The sequence below is a fragment of the Acipenser ruthenus genome, chromosome 1, assembly GCF_902713425.1.
Source record: "Acipenser ruthenus chromosome 1, fAciRut3.2 maternal haplotype, whole genome shotgun sequence".
Taxonomy (NCBI): domain Eukaryota; kingdom Metazoa; phylum Chordata; class Actinopteri; order Acipenseriformes; family Acipenseridae; genus Acipenser; species Acipenser ruthenus.
In genome coordinates this window covers 49,475,215-49,494,669 of record NC_081189.1, presented here as the reverse complement: position 1 = coordinate 49,494,669, position 19,455 = coordinate 49,475,215, and the positions used below count along the sequence as shown (strand labels likewise).

The following is a 19,455-nucleotide window of genomic DNA, read 5'->3' as shown; positions in this document are numbered from 1 at the left end:
TGTCCTGTGATCATAGAGGTAGTACGCCAGAGTTTACAATATTATCCATTGTAACACTTTGCATACCGTTCTTATCTTCTGTGGTCTGCCTGATGTTGAACAATAAAATACATTTTTAAAAGTGTGTTGCCTTTTTTTATTTGTTGTGGGATTTACCTTTCCCCAATACTTCAGCTTTAAACAATTTAAATGAATCAGATAACCTCAAAATGTATAGCTTTAAGTCAAGTCACTTAACCTCCTTGTGCTCCGTCTTTTGGGTGAGACATAATTGTAAGTGACTCTGCAGCTGATGCAAAGTTCACACACCCTAGTCTCTGTAAGTCGCCTTGGATAAAGGCGTCTGCTAAATAAACAAATAATAATAAATAATAATAATTAGACACTACATTTCCATTCAAAATCCAAGCACCATGAGACAGCCGGTCAATTGAAAAATGCAGAGCTCTTAGCACTAAGCTCTCAGTGACTTGATCCAATAGATATGATGCAACTGTCTTTTTAAAGCATCCACAAGTAAGCCACTATTACATTTCAAAGTAAAAAACAGCAGCTAGGAATGGACTACTGTAGAGGCTGGAGTGTTCGCTTGGACAGAGAACCCAGATGTGTCAAATATCTTTAACTTAGTGCCAGCTGAGTACTTTCACCCCCCAACCAACCTTACCTTTTACCACAGTTGATACCAGTTGTTCACAAGTATGTCAAGTGTACTTTCACCAGCTTGCAGCATCATGGCTCCCTCTAGTGGTTTCATGACTGCTGTAATTAATTTTCATGTATCTATTTCAGTGTAATGTAGTTTCTTCATTGTAATAAAGAAATAATTTTTTTTAACATTTACATTTTATTTCTGTTTCTTCATAAAAAATAATGTTTTCTGGGGAGAGTAAAAAACACATTAACGTTGCTTCATTTACTAAGAGTTACTCTTAAATGAATTCACCGTCCAGTTTATGGTAAACTGTGCATGCATGACTTAGAAACTCAGCTATCAGCTGAGCAGAATATCACAAAAACTGGGCTGAATTCGAAAATGCAGAGAGGCCAAGAATTTGGGACGTTATCTAAAAACTATAGCAGCCCAGAATTTGGGACGTAAATGAAAACAGGGGCAGTCTATATATAAAGCTGTGATTACATTAGAGATAAACTATTTGCTATTAAAATATATCACGCAAAAGATTACAGATAAATACTATTTGAAAGAAAAAAGTACACCACCACAGAAAGCCAATTCTTACATTTGTGCATAACATGATAATTCATATAAAGTAATCACCCATAGTTTGTTATATTAGTACAGCAAAATACCTACTCTCTCTCTCTCTCTCTATCTCTCTCTCCCCCTCTCTCTCTCCCCCTCTCTCTCTCTCTCTGATCGCAATGTTAAAAATGCCTGGAAGCTTTCCCACTCGTGTTGATGTCATATTCCTGTGACTGACAAGGACCAATCAAAACACGAGACTGTGATGTAGTTCCATTCCAAAAACCGGGCCTGTGTCATACATTGAGTGACAGGAAAATAAATCCATCCAGGGTTTCTGTGACGTCATAAATTACGAGACCGAAGGTCGAGTCGTTTATAAACTGTCACAGAAACCCGAGATGGAATTGTTTTTCTGTAACTCACTGAAGAGGCCCATCTATTATTTTTTATAATACATGGATACCCTTGTGATGTTAATGTTAAAGAAGACAAGGTTCAGTAGTACAAACTATGAAGGTATGAGACTAACAGAAGTAGATTGGAGTAAAATAGAGAAAACATCCACAGAAAAAGTATGGCTGTTTTTTAAAAATGTAGTACTAGAGGCACAAAACAATTACATCCCAAAAGTAGACAAATCTAAATCTAAAACAAAATGGTCAAAATGGTTTAATAGATCAATTAAAAAAATATTCAGCGAAAAAAGGCACTTTACAGAACGTTTAAAAGGGACCAAAAACAAAGTTCACAGAAAGAGTACTTCGAACTGCAAACACAAATCAAAAAGGAAGTTAGAAAGGCCAGGCGAGAGATAGAATATTGCTAAGGGGACTAAAACCAATTCCAAAATGTTTTTCCAATATTATAACGGCAAGAGAACACTGAAAGAGGAGGTTAAATGTCTGAGCGACACAAATGGCAAAATCATAGACGAAGAAAAAAAAAATAGCAAATACATTAAATGATTACTTTTCACAGGTTTTTACAAAGGAGGACACGGACAACATGCCCCACATGTCGACCTGTTCCTATCCAGTCTTAAATAACTTTAGCATAACAGAGGCAGAAGTGTTAAAGGGACTTGAAGCTCTTAAAATAAACAAATCCCCTGGGCCGGATGAGATCCTCTCAATAGTACTCAAAGAAATGAAAGAAGTTATTTACACACCGATAACCAAGATCATGCAACAGTCTATTGACACAGGGGTTGTACCGACAGGAAAATGTAAATATGTAATACCGATCCACAAAAAGGGAGACAAAACCGAACCAGGTAACTACAGACCAATAAGCCTGACTACTATTATATGAAAACTTATGGGAACTATAATAAGATCCAAAATGGAAAATCACCTATATGGTAACAATATCCTGGGAGACAGTCAGCATGGTTTTAGGAAAGGGAGGTCGTTTCTAACTAACCTACTTGACTTTTTTGAGGATGCAACATCGACAATGGATAATTGCAAAGCATACGACATGGTTTACTTAGATTTCCAGAAAGCTTTTGATGAAGTCCTGTATAAAAGATTAATTCTCAAACTGAATGCAGTAGGGATTCAAGAAAATGCATGCACATGGATTAGGGAGTGGTTAACATGTAGAAAACAGAAAGTACTGATTAGAGGAGAAGCCTCAAATGTAGTGAGGTAACCAGTGGTGTACCACAGGGATCAGTATAAGGTCCTCTGCTATTCCTAATCTACATTAATGATTTAGATTCTGGTATAATAAGCAAACTCGTTAAATTTGCAGACGACACAAAAATAGGAGGAGTGGAAAACACTGTTGCAGCAGCAAAGGTCATTCAAAATGATCTAGACAGCATTCAGAACTGGGCAGACACATGGCAAATGAAATTTAATAGAGAAAGGTGTAAAGTACTGTACGCAGGCAATAAAAATGTGCATTATAAATATCATATGGGAGATACTGAAATTGAAGAAGGGAACTATGAGAAAACCTAGGAGTTTATGTTGACCCAGAAATGTCTTCATCTAGACAATGTGGGGAAGCTATGAAAAGGCCAACAAGATGCTCGGATATATTGTGAGAAGTGTTGAATTTAAATCAAGGGAAGTAATGTTAAAACTTTACAATGCATTAGTAAGACCTCACCTAGAATATTGTGTTCAGTTCTGGTCACCTCGTTACAAAAAGGATATTGCTGCTTAGAAAGAGTGCAAAGAAGAGCAACCAGAATTATCCCGGGTTTAAAAGGCATGTCATATGCAGACAGGCTAAAGGAATTGAATCTATTCAGTCTTGAACAAAGAAGACTACGCGGTGACCTGATTCAAGCATTCAGAATCCTAAAAGGTATAGACAATGTTGACCCAGGGGACTTTTTTGACCTGAAAAAAGAAACAAGGACCAGGGGTCACAAATGGAGATTAGATAAAGGGGCATTCAGAACAGAAAATAGGTGGCACTTTTTTACACAGAGAATTGTGAATTGTGCCTTTTTTCGAATGGCTCAGGATACAAATATAGCCTTTAGCTGTATATTATAATTACTCAAAATCAATATATTATGAACATCATTTGAGTTCAATTTTTATATTAGCCTACAAATAATAATACAGTGCAGTCCGTTTATAAGAATCACATCCATCCCGAGTGTTTTGATGCTTATAAGCAGATGATTCTTAAAAGCGGACCGATATGATTACTGTGGTGCAGAATCAAATTTACTATGAGAATGGTAAGAGCGTGTTACCTGGCTGCAGTATAATGGGTTGACCACTAGTTGTCACGAGTTCCCACATGTATGCACGCCCACGAAAAACCCACAGCTGCTTTCCTTAATGAATTATGGATAATTGTCAATTGGTTAATTGCTTGTTAAAGTTAATAACACCTCGATAAAAATATATAGAGGGTATAGCGCCGTAAGGAAGCAGAAGTAACAAAAAGAAACCAAAACTTGAGAAAGAGATCTGCAAACCAAATCGGCCTACAATTTGGGACATTATCTGAAAAGCAAAGCGGCCTAGAATTTGGGACGTAAATGAAAACAGGGGCAGTCTATATGTAAAGCTGTAATTACATTAGAGATAAACTAATGTATCCTGTAACAAAACTGTAAAAGTGTGGAAGATATATATTTGCTATTAAAATATATTGCACAAACGATTATAGATATATGCTATTTGAAAGAAAAAAGTACACCACTACAGAAATCCATTTCCTACATTCATGCATAACATGATAATTCATATAAAGTAATAATCCATAGTTTGTTATATTAACAATCCGCTCAGCAAGAACCACACTGCGATCTGCTGAAAAGAAATGGAAGAGAACCAAACTCCCTGCTGCCCTAGACCTCTATCACTCTTTCCTCTCCTCCTTCTCCTCTACTCTCTCCTCTGCTAAATGTTCTTATTTCCAATCTATAATCCAAGCCTCCACTAACAACCCACGTAAACTATTCTCTACCTTCTCCTCCCTCCTAAACCCCCCTCCTCCTCCCTCCTCTATCTCCTCTGATGACTTTGCCTCTTTCTTCTCTTCTAAAATCTCTATCTACAAACTCTTTAACACCTCCCGCTCCAACCCCTACACCCACTGCATCCCCTACTAACTCACCCTCCTTCTCCACCTTGTCTCCCCTCTCAGACTCTGACCTCTCCTCCCTGCTCCAGGGTCACAAACCCACCACGTGTGCCCTGGACCCCCTCCCCACTCACCACTTTCAAGCTGCTGCTCCTGCTCTACTTCCCTTCATCTCCTCCCTTCTCAACAACTCTCTCCTTTCTGGTATCTTTCTCTCTGCCTTCAAACAAGCCTCTATCACTCCCCTCCTCAAGAAACCTACCCTCGACCCCACCTCCCTCCAGAGCTACTGTCCTGTCTCCCTCCTGCCCTTCTTCTCCAAAACCCTCGAGCGGGCTGTACACCACCGGCTCTCTGCTTTCCTTTCCAATCACTCTCTGCTCGACCCTCTCCAATCCGACTTCCGCTCTGCTCACTCCACTGAAACCGCCCTCCTGTCTGTCACTAACTCACTAAACTTTGCCTGAGCTGCCTCTCTCCTCTGTCCTAATTCTCCTCGACCTCTCTGCTGCCTTTGACACTGTCGATCACTCTATTCTACCATCCTCTCTCGCTAACCTGGGAATCTCTGGCACTGCTCTGGCCTGGTTCTCCTCCTACCTCTCCAACTGTACTTACCAGATAACCTGGCGTGGAGCAACCTCCACACCTCACCCTCTCTTAACTGGAGTCCCCCAAGGGTCAGTCTTGGGTCCTCTCCTGTTCTCTCTCTACACCCGCTCCCTGGGCCCCCTCATCGCATCCTATGGTTTCTCATACCATTTCTATGCTGATGATGCTCAGATTTTCCTCTCCTTCCCCACCTCTGACTCCACCATCCCCTCCCATATCTCTACCTGTCTGTCTGCTATCCCCTCCTCTAACTCAACCTCTCTAAATCTGACCTCTTTTTCTTTCCCTACTCCTTCTTCTCCCCCTCATCCTCCTCCTCCCCCTCCTCTGATCTCTCTATCTCCATTCATTTGGAATCTACCACACTCTCTCCCTTCTCCTCAGCTAAGAACCTCGGAGTCACCCTGGACCCCTGCCTCTCTTATTCCCAGCACATCTCCACTGGCACGCACTTGCCGATTCTTCCTGAGCAACATAAGAAGAATCTGACCCTTCCTCACCAACTACGACACCCAGCTCCTGGTCCAGGCCCTGGTACTCTCCCCCCTAGACTACTGCAACTCCCTCCTGGCTGGCCTCCCTGCGTCTGCCACCCGTCCGCTCCAGCTCATCCAGAACTCCGCTGTTGCCTGGTGTTCTCTCTGCCTCGCTTCTTCCAAGCAACTCCATTACTCCGCTCACTCCACTGGCTCCCAATCACCGCTCGCATCCAGTTCAAGACTCTTGTACTCGCCTACAGATGCTTTCAGCAGACTGCACCCAGCTACCTCCGGACCCTCATCTCTCCCTACACCCTCACTCGACCTCTCCGCTCCTCCTGCACTAGAAGACTGGCTGTACCTCATCTACGCTCCCGTCTCCAGAGCCCGCTCCTTCTCCATCCTCGCCCCGCAGTGATGGAATGCCCTTCCTACAGATGTCAGGTCTGCCGAGTTCCTGACCACCTTCCGGCGCCTCCTCAAGACTCACCTCTTCAGACAGCACCTGTAGAACTCCTCTTTTCCCTCTGGACACTTTAACACTCTTCCTTAATGCGCTTTACTTGCTCTTATCTGCTCCCTATTTACTGCATTTAATCCTGTACTTTAGAGTACTGAAATCTGTCACAAGTGTTATTTAATCTTTAGTATTTTGTATTTAATTATATCCTGATGTAAATATCACTGACATTGTTATCTGCACTGTTATTGAATCGTATTTTGTCATATACTTGTACTTGCTAGAACCAAAGTCATTGTATTTATCTCGCTCTTAATTGTATTATTACTTGTACTGTGATTCTTGAAATGTATTTTTGTTTACGACTGTAAGTCGCCCTGGATAAGGGCGCCTGCTAATAAATAAATAAATAAATAAATAAATAAATAAATAAATAAATAAATAATAATAATAATAATAATAATAATAATAGTACAGCAAAATACCTAATTATATTATAATTGAAAGGTTGTGAAAAGTAGATCTCTCTCTCTCAAATCCAAATGTTCTTTATTGGCATGTGTAACCACCCTTCCACAGCATATATTACAGCAGTGTGGAGTAGTGTGGAGTAGGGCAACAGTGTGGAGCAGTGTGGAGTAGTGGTTAGGGCTCTGGACTCTTGACCGGAGGGTCGTGGGTTCAATCCTATGTGGGGGACATTGCTGCTGTACCCTTGAGCAAGGTACTTCACCTAGATTGCTCCAGTAAAAACCCAACTGTATAAATGGGTAATTGTATGTAAAAAATAATGTAATTGTATGTAAAAATAATGTGATATCTTGTACTAAATAACAATAATTACAAGTACAGTATTGCCAAATAAATTTATAATACAACAAATAAACATTACTAAACTTTACACATCTATGAGCAGAACAGAACAGCCCCCTTCCCCAGGAACAGTACAACTGCCCCCTCCCTCCCCATTGACTGTAACACAGGTCATGTGTCACTGCACGGTGTCTCTTAGGCTGTGGCAGGCGGATACATACTTGGCTGTTAAATTTGCAGTCCACTCCTCCTCTCCCAGTAGGATGGGGACTTTAATGTTGTCCAAGAGGAGTTTAAATTTTGGTATTTGGCTCTCAAATTTGGAATATAGTTCCCCCATATTTCTATGTATTTTGAACATGATAACAGGAAGTGTATCTCTGTTTCAACCTCCCATAGTTCACAATGACTGCACAGCCATTCCTCTCTGGTAACCCAGGATTTTTTATATCTGCCCTTTTCAATGGACAGACTGTGGTCACTGAGTCTGTACTTTGTTAGAATTTGTCTTTCTTTTGTATTTTAAATTTTTAGATATTCCTCTAATTTAATGTTTCTGTTTAGGGCCCGATAGCATTCCAGTTTATTTGTTACTTCTATTTCAATTTTCCAATTTTTCGGTGTATTTGTTCTATAAGTTAAGGTCAATTTTTTGAGTTATTGTTATTGGAATGTATCTGAGGCTCACTGAGCCTGTAGGGGGTCCTTACTCTCTGTGTATTCCCACGCTGTCAGGCAATGTCTTGTTGACAGGAGTCAGCTGTGAAGAAATCGGCTGACACTCTGTCATTGGCTGGGGGGTGGGACTACACGGGGTGAATGAATGAATAAAAAGGCGCTGTTTTGTATCTTCTCTGGCTCATACAGGAAGTACAGTGGAGCGTGACTTCACGGCAGAATCCTGAGAATCAGAAGGGAAACTGGAAGCTTTGGAGCAGCAACTCGGGGAGACAGAGTGGCAATTCCAGAGTGAGGTTTACAGACCCGGTGGTTCAAGCAAGCCACACACTGGTTATTTACTGTACTACTATTTTAGATAGTGAGTTTAGCGGGACAGAGCCATCCCACAGTGTGTAGGAGAGGGTATAGAGCAGTGCCTGTTTCTCTGGGCTCCCACCGCTAGAGGGAGCAACGAGCCGCGGTTAAAAACCTGCACACTTTATTTTGTAGTTTTTTCCTTAAAGTATTTTGTTTTCCATTTTCCTTTCACCTTTTCACTTATTTTGCTTTTGGATTACACATCTGTGTGTGTTGTATGAAGACGGGGCACAATACCATTGTTGGTAGAGTGCCCCGAACTGTCACAGAAACACCTGCCTACCGAGCTCAATCTAATAAATCTGGGCACCTGTGCCGGCGTTTCATATTTGAACTTGGTGTCTGTCTTGTGTTTTCCCACACCCTACCACAGGTCCCCACACTTCACTGCTGTATAGCAGGTTTGGTTGTATGACGGAGTTGAAAATTGAGCCAAATTTTTATTGGTATTTTGGTTTTGCCAAAACGAATCTTTATGGTATAGAAAGCCCGACGTGCTTTTTCTTTCAATGCATTTACAGCTAGGTTGAAACTCCCTGAAGCACTTATGGTCAGACCCAAGTAGTTGTAATTGGTGCTGTGATCTAATATGGTGTTGCCCAGAGTGAAGCGGTACTTGTTTGCTTCAAATCTGGATTTCTTCTGGAATACCATCTCTGGTCTTGTCCAGATTGACCGTCAGTGCCCATTTCTGACAGTACTGCTCTAGCAGCGACAGGCTCTGCTGTAGACCCTGCTCTGTATCGTGTAGAGTGAGGCCAGGGACTGCAGACTGCTCAGAGTGAAGTCTTTCTTTTTGCTTCAGAGTGAAGTCTTTTTTTATATAGTAAAACAGTGCTTTTGACAAGTATGTTGAACTGCCTTACTTGGGGAATAGTTACCTTCTAAAGGACAGTACTTGCTTTTCTTTGTTTGTTTAACACTTTTCTTTAATAAACTACATGTGGAAATTCTCGGTGTAGCACTGTGCAGACTTGCATGTATTTGTATTTAATGTATGCTCAGTAAATACATAATATACATTTTATGCTGAAACATCTGCCCAAAGAAAGCTGGGCTGTTTGGAAACTACAGACATTAGAGCACCAATGTCAGGTGAATGGCAGCAGTTTGCTGTTAATATTTCAAACCTTTCTAATGAGTTTTTTTTAAGTTTGCAGAACACTCCGTTAAAAGTGGCTCAATCCATCAAGTTGAAAGCACATTACACGCAATGAGGTCAAGACTGGAGATGGCTTGACTTATGATGGAAAATCGAGGTGAGCTTTGCCTTTGTACACCACTGCTGCTTTATAGCAAATGTATCAGTTTTACTATGTGATGTATTTTAAACAACTTTAAGGCTATGGTGTCATTTTTTTCCCTTTTTTGTTTTTGTTGGACTATTGATTTTATTTTTATGTTTTTTTTTTCACATAGCATAGATGTACGGTGTTAACTGCAACGGAACAGATGAGCAATCAGGCAGAGGCGTCGTCAACATGGTAAATATACATATGCAGTGTATTACATTGTACTGTATATCTCTGACAATACAAGTATTTTAACATACAGTACTTTATATTTAATGAAATATTTATTAGAATGTTTTTGTTATCCTCTTTGCTGGCTAATACACGTATTTATCATATTTAAAAAGGAAAGATCAGTAACTCCTGTTAATTTGTTTCAGGTACAGTGTGATTGATGCCTGCTACAGATGGGTACATGTTGTTTGCACAAACTACTCTGCTGAAGAACTGGAACATAGTGGAGTTACATATATGTGCAAAAAATGTATAATAAATAAATAGAAAATGTTTTTACGAGCGTGTGCGTCCATGTCTTGACATAATCCAAATGCATGACATGCAAACTGCTCACAAAAAGTTACACATACAAAATGTTCTTTGTCTCAAAATATCATGGTATATCTAAAGTGATTTAAGTGTAGTTAGATGACTCCGGTGGCTTCCTTAGCGAAATCGCAGTGCAGAATGCAGAGCAGCTAAGCTGCCTATGCTGATAGAACACCACCTCAGGTATTTAAGGTCTGCAGAAACAGACAGTAGTGGAGAGGTGAATAGAGAGAGGTGTCCTAGAGAGTATTTGAAACTGAGTTATTGTGAATCTGTATGACCTGTTTTTGGATGACTTGCTTGCTGGGTGAAATTGTTTAATGTGTATGAGAACCCGACTTGGATATGGAACTGTGCAATGAAGTGACTACGAATTTGGATTACAGACTGCTTGTGTAAATATTGTAAATAAAACGTTTGGATTTGAAATTCCCTGTGTGTTGTGTTTGTGATTCAACCCAACAACGTGGTTAAACAAGGACAGTTTACCACAATAGCTAAACACAATTCTTCCAAAAGTATGAAGTGCCAAACATAATAATAGACTTGTCAATTTAGCAGTTAGAAATGTTACGCAACTTCCTCAAGATGTAGACTTCGATGCATCGACCCAGACAATCAAAAATCTCCTACAGAAGCCACGGTGTATCCACAAAGCCCCTACATCCCATTTCCAACAAATGATCGTCATCGGATTGACTTTTTGTTTCAGTGAAAATACAAGGTAGCCCACTTTGAGCAGTCATTCTCCCTCTCCAAAGGAGCTACCTCATATGCATTTGAGGTGCCTATCTGGAGGGGAGGCATTTTGTTTAAGGTGTCTCCTAAGATTTGAAGGGGAGGTGCAATTTTTCAGGAGTCTTGTTATATGTGCGTCTCTTTAAAATGATCTATCGCAACTGAAAAATATAAGGTAGCCTATTTGGAGTGGAGGCGTAATTTTTAAGGTGTCTAAAAAATGACTCCTCCCCTCCAAATATGCTACCTTATATTTCTCACTTGAGGTAGCCCCTGAAAAATGATGCCTCCCCTCCAAATAGACTACCTTACATTTTTCAATTGAGATAGCCCATTTGGAGGGAAGGCACATATTATCAGATATAACTGAAAAATTGGGCCTGCTCTTCAAATGGCCTATGTCAGGGGAGGCTCATTTTTTCAGCTGTGTCTGATAATTTGTGCTACAGGAGGCTCGTTCTGAGGGGGAGGCTCACATTTTCAGAACACCGGCTCTGGCGCCCCTGTCGACACATAGTAGGCTACAATTTGACTTTGAAAGGGATTCTGTGAGTAAACATGGTCAAGTTCTAAAAATTCCATAAAGGATTGGCATAATCGGGCAAAAGAAGCACACATCGCTGTGCCCTGTACTTGCATATAAAATGAATGATCATATACAAAAGTATTTTAGTGAGAACAATGTGTGGCATATCAAGAAAAAGAAAACAGTGGCTGGAATGTGTGTATCGGTTTGTTTATCTAAAAAGAACCTCAGTATTGAAGCCGTCTGCATGTGGAATATTGGTGAACAAACACCGTCAAGGGTAGTAAGAATAATGTTATGATTTTGTAACTTATAAACACACCTATCCCTCAGATATGAGGGTAACTCGCCGCACAAGTGGTCTGAGAAGTTAAATGCTGTCTTTTTTATTATAATTATGTTGATTAAAGTTCTTTCTCATATAAAACATTGACAAGAACACAGCACAATATACAGGATCAACTACAATGTAAAAGTCAATGTAATTTATAATAAATATAGTACCTCACACACAAACATCGTGCTCACCTGAACATCATTTTTAAAACAGCGGAAGGGCATGCCAATGAAAATCATTATTAGGAATAAACTGCCTAATTTGTATTAACAATGAGAAATGGCTTTTTTTATAACAGAATGATGGTACTCCTGGGTTTTGTGATAACAGCCATTTATATCACACCCAGTCCTACCATAATTCTTCATTATCACACGTTTTGATGTGTTAACTACAGTGTAATTAATTTAATGCATACAAATTATAATGAGAAGAGGAGGTGTAAAGTAAGTGGTCTTTCACCAATCCTATTTTCTAATAAGCATGGTGCACAAGAGTCCCGTGAAGCTAGCAACAATAAGCACTGTCCTTACAAAGGTAACATGAAATTCTCCTGCCAGGACACTGTACTCTGATTGGCTATCATATTATTGTTAATAATCCTCCCCCTACACCAAAACCCTAACCTGAGTCAGTATCCTATTCTGCAGTCATTACACATCTAAAGTAGTTCATGTTTGGCAGTGAATAAGCGATTATGTTGCTTTAAAAAAAGTGACTGGAGGTACTGACTTCCTCAGTTGTCCTGACAGCAACATTCCGTAGTACCTGTAAGCACTGCACAATAAGCAACAATAAGATGATTACTTCCAGTTTTCAAAACGGCTCAGTGCAGGCAAAGTAAAAATAAAAGTCCCTTATCCAGCACAAAAAATATAGTTTTTATACATATAAAAAGTGGGGTGCGATGTAATGTAGACACACTGGGGGTACAGAAAATAAAGTTGCTTGCTTAAGATTTACATCACTGTAATAGTAACACTACTTTTTATGTCAGGTGTCTAGTTGAAACAGCCATTTACCCTTAAAGTACCTTATAATGCTCTCCACAAATTAGCATTTCCTAAAAATATACCGAGCATCAAAATAAACTTATAACTATTATAACACATTTATTTTTGAAAAAAAATAAGGTACATAAATGATGGACATTGACAAAATGTTTTTGGTTTCTCATGTTATTTATATCTATATCAGTAGTTTTATCTATGTAATGTATTGCATTTGCTATTTACATTGTAAACACAGTATCTTAGGATGCAAAAGGGTTATGGTGAAGTTCATTTTACACTATGTGTGCAATATCCATTTATTTGAAGGTAAGGTTTATTCTGTTATGTGCAGCACCTATCCTGTGATTTTTACAACAATTTTTAAGACGCAATATGGGTTTGACTCTGATTATATTTGTAAATAAGCCTTCCCAGGTATATTTTAAATATCTTCCTTTATTATTAGTTTTTAAATTCAACCATACTTCTACTGTAAAATGTGCAGTTTCTGGACCCGAACATTTAAAATCAGAAAATGTAGCCTTATTTGATCAAATGCAATGTAAGGTATCCTTACTGATTAATGCATTATCTGGGTCATTTTCATCCGCATCTGAAAAATCGAATTCAGTGTCAACAACATTATATTCGCTGTCCAGATCAGTGTCAATGTTATCATCATCGGTTGATCCCTGTGTTGCTGTTCTATTTTAAACTTGGTACAGCTATAAAAGGGTTTGATTCGACAACATCAAATACTTCAGAAATTACATCAGGTTTTTTCTATTTTATCTACTGGCTCTGTGTGTACCTCTCTACTTATTTTGAAGAGCTTATTTCTTGAACTTGATTCTGACTGTATTTAATTTGATTGCAATCATGAATATTATTTTTATTATGTACTGTCAGTTTTAAAGGATAGTCTTTTTGTTTACCCGTGAAAGTAAAACCTGTATGTCCTGAATATACTTGTAACTGGCATGTCTCTGAACTACACACAAAACCACGAGTCAGTGTTACTATCAATGTCTATCGGAATACCTAGGCAAAATGGTACCGCTGATTACAAATACCACAAGCTAGCATTGGTCTTTTACTTTTTTGGGGGGATTTACAAACACAAAATAATAATAATAATATATATATATATATATATATATTTTTTAAACACTGGTTCTGTGACCCACTCTATCAAAGTCCTTTTTAGTCATTTTTTTGTTTACCTTCTCTTCAGTTTCTTTATACAATTTAACATCTGTATCAACTTCAGCATGTACTGGACTGACACTGCCTAGATTATTTTCTGATTCTAAAATATTCATCTGCTCTATAAGTGTTTGTATGTTATTCTTATTTTCTTTCCATATTCTAGAAGTGCCTTAATTCTTCTGGAAGCTGCAGGTCGTGTGTGTGGCCAATTCAGAGTTTTTGCTACTGATTGCCAAAATCCCATGTTATTTATATCTATAGCAGTAATTTCATCTATGTAATGTATTGCATTTGATATTTGTTTGTAATCCAAATTATTCATTTTCCTACCTTTACTTTTCTTATGTTTAATACCACTACCTCCTTTTAGTTTCTGACAAATTCTAGAACAAAAGTTAACATCTGGAATATAAATATTAACTCTCCATCCTGCCTCACCTCCTCCACCTCCTGCCTCACCTCTCCCTCCTGCCCCACCTCTCCTGCCTCACTTTCTCTCCTTCCTATCTCACCAACCGGTTCTCCTCCTACCTCTCTAACCACACTTACCAGGTAACCTGGCGTGGAGCAACCTCCACACCTCGCCCTCTCTCAACAGGAGTCCCCCAAGCGTCAGTCTTGGGTCCTCTCCTGTTCTCTCTCTACACCCGCTCCCTGGGCCCCCTCATCGCATCCTATGGTTTCTCATACCATTTCTATGCTGATGATGCTCAGATTTTCCTCTCCTTCCCCACCTCTGACTCCACCATCCCCTCCCATATCTCTGCCTGTCTGTCTGCTATCTCCTCTAAATCTGACCTCATTTTCTTTCCCTCCTCCTCTGATCTCTCTATCTCTGTTCCTCTGGAATCTACCACACTCTCTCCCTCCTCCTCAGCTAAGAACCTTTACTTGCTCTTATCAGCACCCTATTTTACTGTATTTAATCCTGTACTTTAGAGTACTGTAATCTGTCAAGTGTTATTTAATCTGTAGTATTTTGTATTTAATTATATCCTGATGTAACTATCACTGACACTGTTATCTGCTGTATTATTGAATCGTATTTTGTCATACTTGTACTTGCTAGAACCAAAGTCATTGTATTTATCTTGCTCTTAATTGTATTATTACTTGTACTGTGATTCTTGAAATGTATTTGTTTACGACGGTAAGTCGCCATGGATAAGTGTGTGTGCTAAGAAATAAATAAATAAATAAATAATAATAATAATAATAATAATAATAATAATAATAATAATAATAATAATAATTTTGTATTTTTGTTTTATGATTTATTTATGTATGTATACATGACGGCGAAGCGCTGCGTGTTTTGTTATTTTGTTTTTTATTTAAAATGTGTTCTGGCAGAGACGAGGTTGGGTACTCGTCCTCTGCCAGGAATAATTAAAAACCTTGTGCAGATTGTGGCCGAGGGGTAATAGTTAACCCCTGGCCACAGTAAATAAAAGCCTGCAGCTCGCACACACACACGACACAAAACAAGCAATGTTTATTTATCTCAATGCATTTTCTTTACGTTTTTATATATAGTTTAGATAATTAAATATCTATTTCAGGACGTTTTCAGCAAAAGCCTGTCTATTTTTCATTTATTTTTCTTTCTACACAGATGAAATAGGGCTTTTTCCCGAAACGTTCTAAATTAAATATATTTTTAATCATTTAAATTCTTTGCATACATCAAATTAATCTTACTATGTGTTTATTGTCTTGTTATTGCATATATAATTACCTGATACGAATTAAAATAAATGTTCCGTATTGAAATATACTACTAATAACAATATTAATGAACATAATAATAATAATAATAATAATAATAATAATAATAATAATAATAATAAAGGAGGTAGTGTTTTTAATATATATGTACAGGTTTCAGAGGAGATGCAGTGTACAAAAAAGTGGATAAAAAGAAAAAAAAATTGATGTACAGAGTTTAAATGATCATTTATTTCTGAACGTTTGCTGTAATAATAATAATAATAATAATAATAATAATAATAATAATAATAATAATAATAATCATAATAAATACAGGAGGTAGTTTTTCAAATATGTAATTATCTGGTATGGATTAAAGCAGACCTTCCACGAAGATTTAATAATAATAATAATAATAATAATAATAATAATAATAATAATAATAATAACTTGAATCTTTAATGCTGTTCTGCTTGCTGCTGACGCTTCTTTCTCTTTTAACCGTTATGTGAGATTGACACCGGAAGTTGTTATTGTTGCTAGCTTCACATTTGCTGCAAAGGATACGTCACTTGTGAATGCAAGGAATAAACAACCACAACAACCGACAGAGGCGCTATTTCTTAGTGCCGCGACTTTGGTTTTTTTTCGGTCTATGTGATTTGTCTTTTTCTGCATGCCGTAGTTGGCTTGCATCAGAAGGTCTGTAAGGTCAAAAGTTACTGACGAGAGAGTAGAGGACTGGGAAGGAGATTTTCAGTAGTCGTGCAAGTAAAACAACGCCAACATGTTCAAGATCGAAGGACTGGGGCCAAAGATGGATCCCGAGGAGATGAAGAAGAAAATGAGAGAGGACGTTATCTTATCTGTCAGGAACTTTCTGATATATGTGACGTTGCTCAGAGTCAGTGAGTATCACACACACCCCCGACACAAAAACAAGCAATGTTTAAAGTACTAGCGTATACATTAAAATAATTTTAAAATCGAAAGAGGCTTCAATTTATTAAACACGGCAGTGATAAATAACAATTGGAATGTCATTGTGTGTTTACTTGACGTCTCAGTTAAGCAACAGAGCCTGAAAAGGCCTTTATCGTAAGATCCGCCTCGTGTCGTTAAATCAATGTCCCAAATCGAAAGCGAGCGCATTCACATAACGAGAAGGGCCAGACGGTAAAGCCCTCTTAAATGATGGTTCTATTGCTATTAGAAAATGGATACATTATTTTTTTTTTCTGTCGGTTATACATTTTGTTTTATACCGTGTATTCGTCTAATGCATCAGTCCCAAAATGGCACTAAAATACAGAACAGAGGCGCTAATATGGATGCAAGTTGATATCCTTTGCCCTCAGCTGTTCAAACTTATGGCGATTCTTGGTTTTGTTTGTTTGTTTGTTTTAGTTCTAGTGGGGCTTCAAAATAATTCGGAAATTCGTGTAGTGAATTCATATTGTTGTAAATTAGTTGTTATAAGTGACTGTTAAATTTGTCCCGGATCATTAGAATATTTGACTAATCAGAGTTTGTTTTAACAAGAATATTCTATCTATCTATCTATCTATCTATCTATCTATCTATCTATCTATCTATATATATATATAATTTATTTATTTCTTAGCAGATGCCCTTATCCAGGACGACTTACAATTGTTACAATATATCACATTATTTTTACATACAATTACCCATTTATACAGTTGTTTTTTGTTTTTTTTTACTGGAGCAATCTAGGTAAAGTACCTTGTTCAAGGGTACAGCAGCAGTGTTATAATTATGGCTGGATGGGGGAGGGGGTACTTTATTGGGATAATTCACATCACTGTGAGATGAGTGGAACCTGACAATTGAATTGTTTCCTTATTACAGCTCCTTACCTCCTGCAGAAACTGGATAGCATATAAAGACACACCCCATCTTAGCCCTTGAAGACAACCCCTTTAGACAATTTTGAGAAGTATGGAGACCAGGTGATAAAGCGAATGCCGTCAAGACATCAAAACACAGGGATGCTTATTTGGATGTGTGACTGAAAATCACCATTGTTTGAATACACTTTTTTTTTTTACACTGGAACACTGCTTTTCCCTCTTCACTGTGGTGTTTTATTAAAAAGAAAGATTATTTTTAAATGTGTGTTTTTTTGTTTATTTTTTTAATATACAGTAATACATTGAGTTGTGTGAAGCTGGCTTGGAATAATTAAGTGTGTATAGTGCTTTCTCTTTCTAAATGTGCGATGTTGAATAGCACAGACTTGCAAAATAATATGATGATGATTATGTCATTCAAATCAGTTTTATGTTCCCATACATCCATAATGTTCATTTAATTAAATTACAGGTATGTTTAATTCCACTGAATGGCCCGACAAATTAAACTACATACATCCATGTATCCCTGAAATAAAGTTTTGGTATAAGATTTTTGTGTTGTAGTATGACTATTTAGCACTTAATGCATCACATAAAGACATCAGATGGTACCTTTTAACTAATAAGTTGGTTCAAGACCTCATCATTGGGTAAAAGTGTGTATTTTTTAGCTTTTTTCAAAATACAGTATTCAAATCTTAAACTGTAGTAATAATATAAATCGCATGAGAAATCAACCATTAACTGTTACAGATTTGTAAAAATTCCAGTACATCTTATCCTGTGTAAAGATGTCATTGTGTGACATCCAAACAAAACATCATAACTCACTTAATTAATTTACCTGGAGAAAACTTATTGACAGCATGGCAGCAGCAGAATACTAACGTGTTTGAACACACATTGTATTGGCCTTTTGATAAATATTTCATGATGGGAAATGCTATTTCCGAATCTGACAGAATTTTTGTTATGACCATCAATGCATTTTCTTTAAGTTTTTTAAAGGGCAGTGGTGCCCCAAAACATACAAAAACTACACTGCAAGAGCAAACTTTTTTTTTTTTAATTAATTATAATTATAGCGCTAACTAAAATATTTGAATAATCTTCTCTGCTGTTTACTACCATTAGCTATAAGGGTGTCGCAGTAAGTTTTGAAAGAAACAGGTTAGCAAACGTCAATTTGAAAAAAAAAAAAAATGATATACCATTATTATTATTATTATTTCTTAGCAGATGCCCTTAGCCAGAGCGACTTACAATTGTTACAAGATATCACATTATTTTTTACATACAATTACATTACTTACCATAGTAATACCATATTACTTTGAATTGACGCCTCACTCAGATATCAGCTTTTTAATAGACCCGCCCTCAATAAAGAAACGTAAAGGTATTTTTTTTAAACCCTGCTCAAAAAATAAAGAAAGAAACGTGCAACTGCCTATGTACATGACACCCCCGAAGAGACTGCAACCTCAATCCAGCATGTAATACAAACTAATGTACACCCACCTTAGTAAGCAAATGTTATTTTATAGTACAGTCCTGACAGACAATCAAGATGAACTACTTACAGCACAGCAGTCCTTCACGTCCCTTTTTTTCCAGCAGAGTTCAGTGCCAACACAGCAGGGGATAAAACAAGGGCTGTTTACCGTGGCGTCAGCTAGAATGGTGAAAACTTAAACTCAGAGGAACTTAGAGCTTTGCCAGTTGCTCTAAGTGCTATCTGAAAGCTGGCCTTGTAGGGGGTTTAGTTGTTTTGTTTTTTATTCAATTGGAATTTTACTCCGTCCTGTACAATTATATATATATATAACCTTGCTTACTATCTATGAGAAGATTTAGTTTCTGTTTCTCTTACAGAGAAATTACAAACAAGCAGGTAAATTACAGTAAGCAAAAATAAATAAATAAATAACTGAGTTTGAACTACAGCTCCCAGAATGCATTCCAAACGGCTTTCACAAGCGCAGCAGAGGATCTAATTTTACTTGTCAGTAAATAATAATAACGTCTCAGTCAGTAAGGTGAATTCATATTTAAATA

At 37.7% G+C, this 19,455-nt stretch overlaps 1 protein-coding gene across 1 annotated transcript; it reads left to right on the top strand.

Annotated features, from left to right (window-relative positions):
- Positions 1–16,158: 16,158 nt before the first annotated feature.
- On the top strand, positions 16,159–17,947 carry tomm5 (translocase of outer mitochondrial membrane 5 homolog (yeast)). Its single transcript, XM_034035919.2, has 2 exons — positions 16,159–16,428; positions 17,393–17,947. Exons 1-2 carry the CDS (start codon positions 16,308–16,310, stop codon positions 17,425–17,427), a joined length of 156 nt encoding a protein of 51 aa, XP_033891810.2. The 5' UTR covers positions 16,159–16,307; the 3' UTR covers positions 17,428–17,947.
- The last annotated feature ends 1,508 nt before the right edge of the window (positions 17,948–19,455 follow it).